This window comes from Oncorhynchus mykiss, chromosome 4 (genome assembly GCF_013265735.2).
Source record: "Oncorhynchus mykiss isolate Arlee chromosome 4, USDA_OmykA_1.1, whole genome shotgun sequence".
Taxonomy (NCBI): domain Eukaryota; kingdom Metazoa; phylum Chordata; class Actinopteri; order Salmoniformes; family Salmonidae; genus Oncorhynchus; species Oncorhynchus mykiss.
Window position 1 is genome coordinate 19,797,555 of NC_048568.1, and position 14,418 is coordinate 19,811,972.

The 14,418-nt window shown below is 42.5% G+C and overlaps 1 protein-coding gene across 6 annotated transcripts; it reads left to right on the top strand.

Annotated features, from left to right (window-relative positions):
* The first annotated feature begins 3,656 nt into the window (after positions 1–3,656).
* Positions 3,657–14,314, top strand: LOC110522261 (zinc finger protein 512). 6 transcript variants are annotated; one of them, XM_036975840.1, is made up of 15 exons: positions 3,657–3,708; positions 4,568–4,727; positions 4,999–5,054; positions 9,024–9,082; positions 9,183–9,505; positions 9,610–10,293; positions 10,488–10,612; positions 10,708–10,794; positions 10,873–10,971; positions 11,167–11,334; positions 11,621–11,815; positions 11,922–12,023; positions 12,141–12,203; positions 12,404–12,502; positions 12,657–14,314. In XM_036975840.1, the coding sequence occupies exons 2-15, from the start codon at positions 4,595–4,597 to the stop codon at positions 13,080–13,082; spliced, it is 2,619 nt and encodes an 872-aa protein (XP_036831735.1). In that variant the 5' UTR covers positions 3,657–3,708; positions 4,568–4,594; the 3' UTR covers positions 13,083–14,314. The 6 variants fall into 6 exon arrangements, with proteins under 6 accessions (XP_036831735.1, XP_021456181.2, XP_021456182.2 ...); XM_021600506.2 differs by having other exon boundaries at positions 3,680–3,814; XM_021600507.2 differs by lacking the exon at positions 3,657–3,708 and adding an exon at positions 3,728–4,383.
* Positions 14,315–14,418: the final 104 nt, after the last annotated feature.

Below are 14,418 nucleotides of genomic sequence, written 5' to 3' on the forward strand. Positions count from 1 at the left end.
CCACCTCTATGCAGACGACACCATTCTGTATACATCTGGCCCTACTTTGGAAAACCTCCAAACAAGCTTCGATGCCATATAACCCTCCTTCTTGTGGCCTCCAACTGCTCTTAAACGCTAGTAAAACTAAATGCATCTTCAACCGATCGCTGCCCGCACCCGCCCACCCAACTAACATCACTACTCTGGATGGTTCTGACTTAGAATATGTGGAAAACTACAAATACCTAGGTGTTTGGATAGACTGTAAACTCTCCATCCAGACTCATATTAAACATCGTTCCAAAATGAAATCCAGAATCAGCTTCCTATTTCGCAACAATGCCTCCTTCACTCATGCTGCCAAAAATACCCTCGTAAAACTGACTATCTTACCGATCCTCGACTTTGGCTATGTCCTTTACAAAATAGCCTCCAACACTCTACTCAGCAAACTGGATGCAGTATATCACAGTGCCAATCGTTTTGTCACCAACGCCCCATATACCACCCACCACTGCGACCTGTATGCTCTCGTCGGCTGGCCCTCGCTACTTATTCGTCGCCAGACTCACTATCTCCAGGTCATCTATAAGTCTTTGCTAGGTAAAGCTCTGCCTTATCTCAGCTCACTGGTCACCATAACAACAGCACGCGCTCCAGAAGGTATATCTCACTGGTCATCCCCAAAGCCAACTCCTCTTTTGCCGCCTTTCCTTCCAGTTCTCTGCTGCCAATGACTGGAACGAATTGCAAAAATCGCTGAAGTTGAAGACTTATATCTCCCTCACTAACTTTAAGCATCAGCTATCTGAGCAGTTTACAGATCGCTGCAGCTGTACACAGCCCATCTGTAAATAGCCCATCCAACTACCTACCTCATCACCATATTGTTTTTATTTACTTTTTGCTCTTTTGCACACCAGTATTTCTACTTGCACATCATCATCTGCACATCTATCGCCCCAGTGTTAATTTGCTAACTTGTCATTACTACGCTGCTATGGCCTATTTATTGCTTACCTTCTTACGCCTTTTGCACACACTGTATATAGACTTTTTATATTGTGTTATTGACTGTACATTTGTTTATTCCATATGTAACTCTGTATTGTTGTTTGTGTTGCATTGCTTTGCTTTATCTTGGCCAGGTTGCAGTTGTAAATGAGAAGGTGTTCTCAACTGGCCTCCCTGGTTAAATAAAGGTGAAATTAAATTAAATTAAAAAAACAGATTATAGGCTACATGAACAGTAGGTAAAATTAATAGGAGGTGAAAATGGACCAAATTGTTAGGGTGAGGCACATGGGCTACTAACAGCTTACTACAGAACATACACTTAGTATTACTTTCTTAGCTACAGTATACATATCTCCCTGGCATATTACATAACTTATGCAGCAGCATACAAGACATTTTTGGACTCACCTCAATTTAACAGGAAGGTGGCGTGGCAGTCCTTCGTTGGAAAATTGTGTCATCAAACTTTCTCATCAAAGTCTGGCATTCTCTGGATTTTTATTTATGGTGCATTCAAGACAACTGGGCACTCTGAAAAAAAAGGTTGAATCATGATGACGTCAGTGATCTTCAGGTCGTAGCTCTAGAAAGAGGCCTGAGTTCCCGATTTACAATTTAAAGTAGGATGAAAGTTCAAAACGTATTTTCCGAGTTGTAACTCATTTTTCCCGAGTTCCCAGATGTCTTAAACTCACTAAAGTCAGATTTTGCCGTTCCAAGGTAACAGTTGTTTTGAGCGCGGCACAAATCATGCTTCACTGACTGCATGGCCAATGTTGAATGTTTATCATTTTAAACTAGGAAAAGAGACCCTTAATCTTAGACTTGGGACTGCACGGCCACTCCACTGAATGATTTCCTTCAATGCTTGCAGTTAGCCAATGATTCCTTCCAAACCACTCATTGTTTTAATTATATTTTATTTTTTTATTTAGCTAAGCAAGTCAGTTCAGAACAAATTCTTATTTACATTGACGGCCTACTCCGGTCAAACCCAGACAACGCTGGGCCAATTGTGCACTGCCCTATGGGACTCCCAATCATGGCCAGATGTGATACAGCCTGGTTTCAAATTAGGTACTATAGTGTCGCCTCTTGCACCGAGATGCAGTGCCTTAGACCTCTACGCCACTCAGGAGCCCAAATTGTTGAATTTGCGATTTCCAACTTGTAATGTTTATGTCCAATGGCAGATGAGCACTGATACGTTTTATCTAGAATTTCTCTTCATTATTTATCTTCATATAACAAGGATTGTCAACTTTATTCATTATGATGACTGCTACCTATGATTTTGAAAGTATGATGTTGACATGATCAGTCCAATTAAAGCTACTGTAGATATAATGTGATTTGATGTAATTTTTTCTGTGGCCATTGACCTTGAGCCTTCTTGGATGAAAACTTCTAATGTAACCCTATGGCAGCATCCAGGGGGCTTGAATCTTCGAGCTCTACCATTAGACTTGGTATTGACGTAGTGTCCCCATGAGTAACAGAACACTGAGCCGATCACGGAGCAACGCGCCGTATTCTCTGCTGGCTTGCCCCACCACCACAGAAAGGTGAGCTAGGCTGAAACACCTGCATTTTGGAGCTCCCTTACTCAAGAAAACAAAAAAAGAGACCATGTTTGTAATCGACTTTATTAACTCAGTTATATACATTGTATACATATATTTACATTGTTTGCAAAGTGATATGTGACACGTTTAATGCCAAAATAACATGCAAAACAGGCAAGCAAAAAATGTGGGGCTCTGCTGCACCTGCCCTGAATGACAGGTCGCCACTGCCCCTGGGCCAAATTCGTCCTGCAGGTCACCAGTTGGGGAACCATGTCTTAGAGATACTGGACTTGATGAGAAGGGGAAAAATGCTGGGGAAGGTTCTCTTCTGGCTGTTCAACCAATACAGTAAATGTGGAGGAGGATTTAAGATGGATGTTGCCTTGGTCGTGTTCGAGAGAATAAAATCAACTGCTGACTGACTGATATACAAATCACCTTGCATCATAAATAAAGACTCTTTATTATTTGTAGATCAGTCAGTCAGTCACAATTTACACATGATACATTGGGGTTTTGAGCCTCTCGAAGACGGTCAACTTGGACGTCCAAACCCGGAAGTCGCGTCACAGGCTTTCTTTCCATTTCCCCTGAAAACCGGAACATACGGTTGTTGTGGACTCGGCCCGACTCCGCAGAGGCTATAGTCACAGATATAACAATGAGCCAGATGTTTAATTTTATATATAATGCTGAAGCATCCGGTTGGCGTTTCCACTCATCACCAAACATGGTGATAAGAGGAAGCTCAGTAGCCGGCAGTGGGAGAAGATGGAGCGAGATGGATTTAGCTCATTTTCTCATTGATGAAATATTTGATCTCAATACAGTATTCTTCAATACAGTTTTCTGTTTTCAAAACTAGAATCCCTTACGAACAGAATGGACAAAGTTTTGTAGACTCGACCCTTTGCCAAAGTATTTTTTAAATGCTTTGTTTAGGAGTGCAAAGGCGAGTCAACGTATTGCACATGCGCACTTCAAAGAGCAAATGTTCCCTAACGGAAATATGCAAACACGTGCTAAAACGCGCCAATAGGATCTCGCTAGCTCGTGCTTGTCACTGCCCACCTCATTGCTTGTTCTGCCCACTATGATCAATTTGCTCCCGGTGGAAACGACAGGCTGTGGTCTATCTTGGGTTAGTTATAAAAAAATCTTTGCTCCAGTCGTGGTGAATAAGATGGGAATCTCATTTGTTGTCTCCGCAAAGAGGGCGTTTCGGGAATGAAGTAATCTCGTGTAGGGTATGGAATATAGATAATTGATACTGTACTGTTTGTCTAGTCAATATTTTTCACAAGTAGATAGCCTATTGAAATTTTCAGCATAGCCATCTATTCGAATAACCGAGTCAATGCAAAGACTTGTTAGGCGGGTCGTTGTCGGGGAAAATGACAGGGGGGGACTAAAACAGGGAGGAATGGCAGCTAACCTTGCTAATGGGAGTGTACTGTACGGGTAGACATTTCACAATGTAAGTGTATCAAACAAAATCAGTAGCTAGCCATTGTAGCCAAGTTGTTTGAGCGCATGTAGTGCACGGTTATAATGCTTACATTGTATCAGCATCCAGAGTGTAGATTTGCTGCAAGGCAAGCGTTTCCCTTTTTTTGTGTGGCTATCCGTGGTTGACAATGATGGTGGCTGGGACTCCGATCACACACTGTTACTGCTACACTGCTCGAGTAGGCTACAATGTTGCACTGCTCGAGTAGGCTACAATGTTGCACTGCTGAGCTGAATCAAACAGAATCAAGGAGTTCATATTACCTTTGGATTAACACACGGGCTAATCCTGTGTTCATAAGGGTTGGTATGCCACGTCATTTTTTATTCTATGTGCACGTCAAAATACAGTGGCCTACTACCAGAATAGATGTTCTCCAGACTAAATAATATTGAAGCCCTTTTGACAATGATGTGATAGGGATTATGTATTTTGCATGCACTATATGTCTTTGAATAATTCAGGCCTGGTGTTGTGTTATGTGTTGCAGTACTGATCGGCGAGGTCTGCTGCAATTATGGATGATCATCATCATCACCATCATCATCATCAACTTCACCATCACACACAGGGAAGCATGTCACCATCATATGTTCCAAGGAAGAGGAAGGCTTCACAGCCAAAACAAAAAAGTGGTGTTCCACTACCAGGTAAATGTCACTAAATTATCACTAGATGTTTGACAAATTGTCAGTTTACTGAGCAAACTTTAGAGCTAAATGACATGCTAAATGACATGCTAAATGACATTCTGTCCAAGTCTGTCTCTGGCCAGTTGCAATTTCAAATGTCTTTAATCTAGATTATTATTGCCTGTGTAGTCTCCATTTATGTTTTCCATGCATATTGTCTCGGAAACTCTCTTTTTATAGTGTTTTGTCGGAAAAGAGATGAACTAATGAAAATGTGCCCATCCAACAGCTATCCAGAGGATGTCAGATATGAGTGTGATGAGTATGATTGGTGCTCCACCTAAGGTAAGAAGAAAACCCTAGTCAAAAAATCCTTTTGGATTAGTCATTTTTCCAACAGAATCCTATAGGATTCTCACAATTCTATAGGATTTTGTGTCACCTCTATCAGAATGTAATTGGACTACTTTTTCCCTTTTGGAAAACAAAATCGGATCCTATAGGTTTTTGATGAATCTTGTAGGATTTTGTCAACCCAATCAGAAGCCTATTATTTAAAAATAAATCTTAATTGAACCCATTAAATTATAGTTTGATGTAATTTGTTCCAGTACTATGCTACAACATTAAGTACAACATTTTCGTTGATCGGAAACAGCATATTAATTTTGGTTTTATTCACCACCACAATATGGGAGTGATTCAAGGCTGCGTGTTCATTTGCAGTAAGACCACCAGTACAGTACACTTTTTTTTTTTTTTTTTAATAACTCACTTGAGTTATTTGATTTGATTCTTTTATTTATTTAAAAAAACATTTTTACCCCTTTTTCTCCCCAATTTCGTGGTATCCAATTGTTGTAGTAGCTACTGTCTCATCGCTACAACTCCCGTACGGGCTCGGGAGAGACGAAGGTTGAATGTCATGCGTCCTCCGATACACAACCCAACCACTGCTTCTTAACACAGCGCGCATCCAACCCGGAAGCCAGCCGCACCAATGTGTCGGAGGCTACACCGTGCACCCAGCAACCTTGGTTAGCGCGCACTGCGCCCGGCCCGCCACTGCGCCCGGCCCGCCTACCGGCCCGACCAAGCCCTCCCTAACTCGGACGACGCTAGGCCAATTGTGCGTCGCCCCACGGACCTCCCGGTCGCGGCCAGTTACGACAGAGCCTGGGCGCGAACCCAGGGACTCTGATGGCACAGCTGGCGCTGCAGTACAGCGCCCTTAACCACTGCGCCACCCGGGAGGCCTGATTTGATTCTTATTCATTCAACTTCCTGTCTTTGAATTTGACATTACAATATGACATACAATGCTATATACAGTTTTACAATAACACAATATTTTAGGGAGTTTCCCCCTTAGAATGCACAGCATCTTTACATTGCTTATATGCAATTTAAAAAGTAGAAGGAAAATACATTTTTAGGTACAGTAACATTTACATTTGAGTCATTTAGCAGATGCTCTTATCCAGAGTGACTTACAGTAGTCATACTGGAACCTCGTGGGAATCAAACCCACAATCCTGGCTTTGCAAGTGCCACGCTATACACGGGGCACAAATATATGAGCATTTCTTTACTTTGATATATAATCGTCAGCTATGCATACAAAACAGAGAATGTTCCCTTGACATTTTTATGTTGGGAAATGAAAAGAAAAACAAACATTAAAGGGGACCCCCCCAACTCCTTCGCTCCCAGGGTTGTACCTTTTATTGCGACTCCATAGTCCCAAATATATTGCTCACCATATGTCTGCTGCAGAGAGACAGAGCCATGAGAAAATGAGTTTAGATCAGTCATGGAAATAAAAGTGCTGAAAACAAATTGGCTCCCTATTTAAAAAGGAGATGGAGAACAAGCTATGAATGAGCTGGAGGGTTGGTGCTCCATACAGTGCCTTGCGAAAGTATTCGGCCTCCTTGAACTTTGCGACCTTTTGCCACATTTCAGGCTTCAAACATAAAGATATAAAACTGTATTTTTTTGTGAAGAATCAACAACAAGTGGGACACAATCATGAAGGGGAACGACATTTATTGGATATTTCAAACTTTTTTAACAAATCAAAAACTGAAAAATTGGGCGTGCAAAATTATTCAGCCCCTTTACTTTCAGTGCAGCAAACTCTCTCCAGAAGTTCAGTGAGGATCTCTGAATGATCCAATGTTGACCTAAATGACTAATGATGATAAATACAATCCACCTGTGTGTAATCAAGTCTCCGTATAAATGCACCTGCACTGTGATAGTCTCAGAGGTCCGTCAAAAGCGCAGAGAGCATCATGAAGAACAAGGAACACACCAGGCAGGTCCGAGATACTGTTGTGAAGAAGTTTAAAGCCGGATTTGGATACAAAAAGATTTCCCAAGCTTTAAACATCCCAAGGAGCACTGTGCAAGCGATAATATTGAAATGGAAGGAGTATCAGACCACTGCAAATCTACCAAGACCTGGCCGTCCCTCTAAACTTTCAGCTCATACAAGGAGAAGACTGATCAGAGATGCAGCCAAGAGGCCCATGATCACTCTGGATGAACTGCAGAGATCTACAGCTGAGGTGGGAGACTCTGTCCATAGGACAACAATCAGTCGTAAATTGCACAAATCTGGCCTTTATGGAAGAGTGGCAAGAAGGAAGCCATTTCTTAAAGATATCCATAAAAAGTGTTGTTTAAAGTTTTCCACAAGCCACCTGGGAGACACACCAAACATGTGGAAGAAGGTGCTCTGGTCAGATGAAACCAAAATTGAACTTTTTGGCAACAATGCAAAACGTTATGTTTGGCGTAAAAGCAACACAGCTGAACACACCATCCCCACTGTCAAACATGGTGGTGGCAGCATCATGGTTTGGGCCTGCTTTTGTTCAGCAGGGACAGGGAAGATGGTTAAAATTGATGGGAAGATGGATGGAGCCAAATACAGGACCATTCTGGAAGAACCTGATGGAGTCTGCAAAAGACCTGAGACTGGGATGAAGATTTGTCTTCCAACAAGACAATGATCCAAAACATAAAGCAAAATCTACAATGGAATGGTTCAAAAATAAACATATCCAGGTGTTAGAATGGCCAAGTCAAAGTCCAGACCTAATCCAATCGAGAATCTGTGGAAAGAACTGAAAACTGCTGTTCACAAATGCTCTCCATCCAACCTCACTGAGCTCGAGCTGTTTTGCAAGGAGGAATGGGAAAAAATGTCAGTCTCTCGATGTGCAAAACTGATAGAGACATACCCCAAGAGACTTACAGCTGTAATCGCAGCAAAAGGTGGCGCTACAAAGTATTAACTTAAGGGGGCTGAATAATTTTGCACGCCCAATTTGTCAGTTTTTGGTTTGTTAAAAAAGTTTGAAATATCCAATAAATGTCGTTCCACTTCATGATTGTGTCCCACTTGTTGTTTGTTCTTCACAAAAAAATACAGTTTTATATCTTTATGTTTGAAGCCTGAAATGTGTCAAAAGGTCGCAAAGTTCAAGGGGGCCGAATACTTTCGCAAGGCACTGTATGTTAAGCAGCCAAGTTAGCTATAGTGTAAATCAAATATAGCCAAGTTTTGAGGATAATCCTTTAGAATGTAATGTACATATCTATACAATTCCTTCTACAAAATGTATATAAATCCTATAGGAGACAAAAACATTTATATCCTATAGAATTCTAATACAAGGATCCAATTAGAATCTAATAGAAAAATCATATCAGATGTTGGAACCAGTTCTATTGAACTCCTATAGGATTATGTCCTCCGTCGACTGTGTCTTTAACCACTCTCTACCACTCTCTATATCTGTCTCCATATATGTACATGCATCTGTCCTATAAAAAAATGAATCAAATAAAATAAAAAATGAACCCTAGTCAAAAAATCCTACAGGGTTCCAATAAATAAATCCTATTAGAATCCAATAGAAAATCCTATCAGATTTTGGAACCAGTCCTATTGAAATCCTATAGGATTTGTTCCAAAATCTGATAGTATTTTCTATTGGATTCTAATAGGATTTATTTATTGGAACCCTGTATGATTTTTTGACTAGGATAATACAGTATTTTCTTTCAGTTCTACTTGGTCATTATGGGTGTTCTGGCCAAAGAATGGGTGCACTATTCCAGTCCTCAATATGAAACTGAAATAACGACAATCATATGATGATCGACAAATGATTGAGCATTAAGCACTTCTTCATTAACTTCCAGTACGATGGTCCTTATTGCAGTTTTCACAATACAACCATGTAAGGTACTGTAGGACACTGGGTATCTGCTTTACAGTTCTCTAATTGAATATTCTAGAATGATGACCCCCATGCCCAGGTGACTCAAAAAATGAAAAGAACATATGGCAGAAAAAGGTAAATGAGTTTCCTTTTTTTTATTTTTTATTGTCCTTTTCTGTCAATTGTCGCACCCATCAGTGTAATGAAATCAACTCCTACCTTTTCAATCCTCTAGGTATGAGGATCTGCAGAATGTCTCCCTGGGCTCTGGTGTGGAGGATTCAACCAGTGAGACGTCCTGCTGCTCCGTGGTGTCTTCCAGCCTGGCTGTAGCCAACGGGGAGCTGCCTCCCCCTCCACCTCCCTCTGCCAGACTGCCTCACAGGCTGGTGGCTAAAGACTGTTGGCCCAACCAAGCTCCAGACACAGGCAGGGCCCAGGGCCGGGGTCAGGAACCACCTCCACCCTCCGATTTTGCCATGAAGAAAATGCGAAGAGTGGAGGTGGACAACGGAGCACCTTCTGTTACAAATTTCCCTCCGGAAGTGAGACACACAGGTAGTTATTGTATCTTGCAACCATCAATCTCTTATTTTATGACTCTTTCTCTTACATACAGGTATTCAAGTTTTAGTTCATGCTGAATGTTTCCTTTGATGCAGTTCCAGTTCCTGTTGGAGGTGGACATGTCCATAGCCATGTCCATAGCAGTCACTCAGTCGGAGGTGGACATGTCCATAGCCATGTCCAAAGTGGTCACTCAGTCGGAGGTGGACATGTCCATAGCCATGTCCAAAGTGGTCACTCGGTTGGAGGTGGACATGTCCAAAGTGGTCACTCGGTTGGAGGTGGACATGTCCATAGCCATGTCCAAAGTGGTCACTCGGTTGGAGGTGGACATGTCCATAGCCATGTCCAAAGTGGTCACTTACATGGAGGTGGACATGTCCATAGCCATGTCCAAAGTGGTCACTTGGTTGGAGGTGGACATGTCCATAGCCACATCCACAGCGGTCACTTGCATGGAGGTGGACATGTCCATAGCTATGTCCAAAGCGATCACTCGGTTGGAGGTGGACATGTCCAAAGCGGTCACTCGATTGGAGGTGGACATGTCCAGTGCAATCACTCAATTGGATGTGGACATCTCCAGAGCAGTTACCCTATTGGAGGTGGACTTGTCCAGAGCAGTTACTCTGTTGTAGGTGGACATGTCCATAGCAGCCACTCTATTGGAGGTGTAGCTATCCAGAGCAGTCACAGTCACCCAGCAGAGCCGTCCGAGGAAGAGAAATCTAAAGTCTTCACCTTCACAACCAAGAAAGAACCTCCTGTCTACCCCCCAGGTGAGAGGACAAAGGATTAGCAAATACAATGTCACCATAGATATCATCTCTGGCAACACTTTAGTTGTTGATCATATGCTTGTGTAATAACACTGTAATTACTCTAGTAAAAATGTTGTGTTAGCATGATACGTTTTTCTTTGAGAATTGCATAGTAATGGAGTAGGGATTGTTCCTTATCCTATGTTAAACAGGAAGTCAAGAGGAGAGGTGGCAGCTGATGATCCTGGGGAAAGGGCGAGTCACGTGCCCCAAGTGTAAAAGTGTGAGCAGGAAGACTGTGGAGGGACTGAAGAAACATATGGAGAACTGCCGAGTGGTGAGTCTGCACCATCCTCACAATAACAGCCTCTCAAGTTGCACTCACATTGGTTCAACTGAATTTCAAAAACTAAACAAATATGTTTTTTGTAGAATCCCTTCACGTGTCAGCAATGCGGGAAACAACTGAAATCTTCCACTGGAATGAAGTACCACATCATGGCAGACCACAATAACCTGGTAAGGCCATTCTCCCATCTGAAGCTGGTTTTGGTGTGTTTCATGTTGACATTGGTGTTAACTGTCTTGTTTTTCCAGCCCTCGCCAGATGACATAAATGGCCTGGATGACCAGTCCATGAAAGAAAAACTGAGGAAGGTGCTGAAACGGATGGGCAAATTAAAATGCTCGAAAGAGGTATGATTCCTTGCTGGCGTCTGTATCTGAAATTGTAGTACAGATTTCACCTTAACCCATTGTTGGTAGTCTTCCTAGGCAGATGGGTTGCATCCCACAATCGTTCTAACGGGTCAGAGATTTCTGAGACTACACTGTTGGTGCAGGGGAACTAAAGATTTTGTTCCATTCTAAAGACTGTATGTTACATTACAGGGCTGTACTGGTAGTTTCACCAGCATCATGGGTTACCTGTACCACATGAAGAAGTGTGGGAAGGAGGAGTCTGAGCTGGAGAAGCTGCTTCTCAACTGCCAACACTGTGGCAAGGTCTACAAGTCTAAGGCAGGCCTGGAGTACCACCTCAAGTCAGAGCACGCACCAGTGAGTTTCCATTGCACTGCGTTTACAGTATACACTTCTCCACTAGTAAGACAGTTGGTCTTTCAAGGTTACAATTCACTGGGAGACATTCCATCACACAACATGCCATTGTGCATACAATCTGTAGCAGTTACATCCTTGCAACTTCAATGTCACATTGTTCTCAGTATATCCGCCCTCTCATTCTCCCAGAAGACCCAATTCCTTTGAGGATCTTTTTAGTCTCATTTATTTGAACTTTGCTTGAGTGGGAAATGATAGACAGTTGTCTCCTTCTCCCCCGCAGGTGCCCCAGAATGTGGAGGAGGATGAGGTGAAGGCCCAGAGAGAGCCCAACCCTGAGAGGACACCCAGCGGCCGGGTCAAACGCATGTCAGCCCAGGTGGCTGTTTTCCACCTACAAGAGATTGCTAATGACGAGCTGGCCAAGGAGTGGCCCAAGAGGAAGGTCATCGGGGACCTGGTCCCCGACGATAAGAAGGCGAGGGATCTTCAATACTAAGATGGTCTTAGAGCTGTGCTCATGTATCTATTCCTGTGTGAACATTGACCTCCAGATGAACCATTATTTCTCTTGGGTTCCACAGCTGAGATATGCCCGCCCAGGGCTGCCTGCCTTCAGTCAGGAGGTCCTTCGGAAGTGGAAAAATGAAGTGAAGCTGCAAAAGAAAGTGCAGTGCCCAAACCTGGTACGAACCTTACGTTTCTAAATGATCTTTCATCCCATATTGCCTATAGTAGAGATTTTACTCGCTGTACTATACTTTGCTTATATTGTGACTGGGAAGCTTTCTGGTTTCCCTCAGGGCTGTGGCTCGGTGTACACCAGCGTGTCTGGACTGAAGGCTCACCTTGGGCTCTGCGGAAGGGTAACGGAATAGATTTCCCCACACTGCTCCCCTCTCTTTCACTTCCAAGTACTGCAACGTATCCAGAATACTGTGAAAATTATTCAGCTGAAACCGAGTCAATTCTGAAGTTTTATTTTAGCATTCAAACCTAATTTTGGTAGAAATGTAACCCATTATTAAGCATCTAATTCAACCAAATTGTGTCTCTCTCGATGCAGGGGGACTTTGAAGCAGGGAAATATAAATGCCTGATCTGTAAGAAAGAGTTCAACTCTGAGAGTGGGGTGAAGTACCACATCAACTCTGTCCACTCCCAGGTCAGAAATTAATTTAGGACTTTTCACCACCTTGATGACCTACTATCATATGAATTTATAATTTTTTGCCATATGAATACAGTATTGCAAAAATATATTGTAGTGATTTTTGGTGGCACACAATACTAATTTCCTTTGTCCTGTGTTTTCTTAGGACTGGTTTGCGGTGACCTCAAAATCCAAGAACTTTAAGGTTCTGAAGGCCAAGACCAAGGAGAACAGCACCGTGGACGACCCCGTTGTCCAGCACCAGACCCTCCATGTCTTCACCCCTGTCCTGGAGCCCTGGCAGGACATGCCGATGGGACCGCCACCAGCGGTGCCCGAGCCAGCCCTGCAGGCCAACCCTGAGGCAGCAGAGGGGAAGAGGAGGGGGAAGGGGAGAGGGAAGGAGAAGGACTGCTATGACTTCACTGGCAGTGACCACTCCAGCAGTAGCAGCAGCGGCAGCTCCAGCAGCGATTCAGAGACAGAGGAGCTTGATGGCCAGAGACACGACGTTGACCAATGGGCACTGCAGAGACCCAGTATCATCGAGACCCACCCCGATGTCGCCAAGCAACACAGAAGCAACCCCTAGTTCGTCCAATCACCTGACTTCAGATCAGGGGTCTGTTCAGGAGGGTGCAACGTTACAGAACATTCAGATAGAAGTGCATTGGTCCTGGGATGTGTAGTCTGTGTTTCAACTGTAACTATGAGGTCATCTTAGCCAACGTTTAATGTGTTTTATTATTTTAATAAGTTTGATAACTCTTTGTTTTCTGACATGCTTACTTAGACTAATCTTTTAACCCCTATTTTGACAAGTGCTTATGTGTTGGCTTGTGCTCCTCGATTCAGACTGTGCCTAGTGTATGGATCTATTATTTCATACAACTCCTTTATTATACCTTACTTGTTATCAGACCTCTTCTTTACAATGAATATTTAACCAATAGCATGTGGTGTTAATGTAGTGTGTATTTTATATATTGGATAGTGATATGATAACACAGGATACATTTGAGAGACAGTGGTTGTCGGTTATAGTTGTCCGTGATGTTTTTTAACGCTGAATTGTTTGTTGATGTACACAGTCCAGATGGAAATAAGTGCAGTTGTCATTTCATTTACTTCCTGTGTGGCCCTGTACTGTTTCTGCAGATGTATGAATGTATTTTGTTTATTCATCTGTTGATATTTCTGTCAGTGCACGCACTTCTGTTCAAGCTAGGTTTTGAGTAGATTCATATCTATTTTATTTAGTATTGAATAATGAACTGGCCCTTGGACATTTTAAGTGATCCCTAACACATGATGTTAACGATAGGTTTTCTCTATTTGATGCCTTTTAAAATCGACTAAGATAAGTTAGACAACCAATGTCTTTCAGTTCAAAGGTTCTGCTCAGGTCCATGATTCCTGTGACCAAAACAAGAGGCATTACGCATGCACTTTTATATTGAATGAAATTAAGTGCTCAGTCTAACGATAGGCATTCCCATAACCCAACCTTGTGAAGGGTGACAAGTGTGCCCTAATTTGTTGTCTGGCATTAGACTGCTTCTTGAGTCTACCGGCCAATATCGTGTTCAGTCTTCACTGTTTTGAACCAACTGTTGTTTGTCAAAAAATGAAAAGTATTACACTTCAATTCCACATTTGTGTACATTTGTATTCATGGAAAATCTATTGTTTCAAGTTTTAGAAAACAAAATGCATTATACCTTTTTTTTTTTAGAAGTACTGTAGGCCTAATTCGCTGCTATTTTTAACTACCAGGAGTGTTCGCTATATCAACAGGTGAAATAAAATATTAACATAATGCTACTCATTTTCGCCTTACACAGTAAACAGTGTTCTACTAATGCCTGCATGTGTTGAATGAGCTCTGGTTGTATCCACTTCGGCACTTCGGGCCCCACCTGTGGCAG

What these genes read in the sequence shown, in the direction of transcription:
- LOC110522261 (XM_036975840.1), top strand. Translation starts at nt 4,595, where the DNA reads ATGGATGATCATCATCATCACCATCATCATCATCAACTTCACCATCAC. An exon ending in ACCTCCTGTCTACCCCCCAG is followed by an intron (nt 10,294 to 10,487) that starts GTGAGAGGACAA and finishes TATGTTAAACAG; the next exon opens with GAAGTCAAGAGGAGAGGTGG. An exon ending in AATTAAAATGCTCGAAAGAG is followed by an intron (nt 10,972 to 11,166) that starts GTATGATTCCTT and finishes GTTACATTACAG; the next exon opens with GGCTGTACTGGTAGTTTCAC.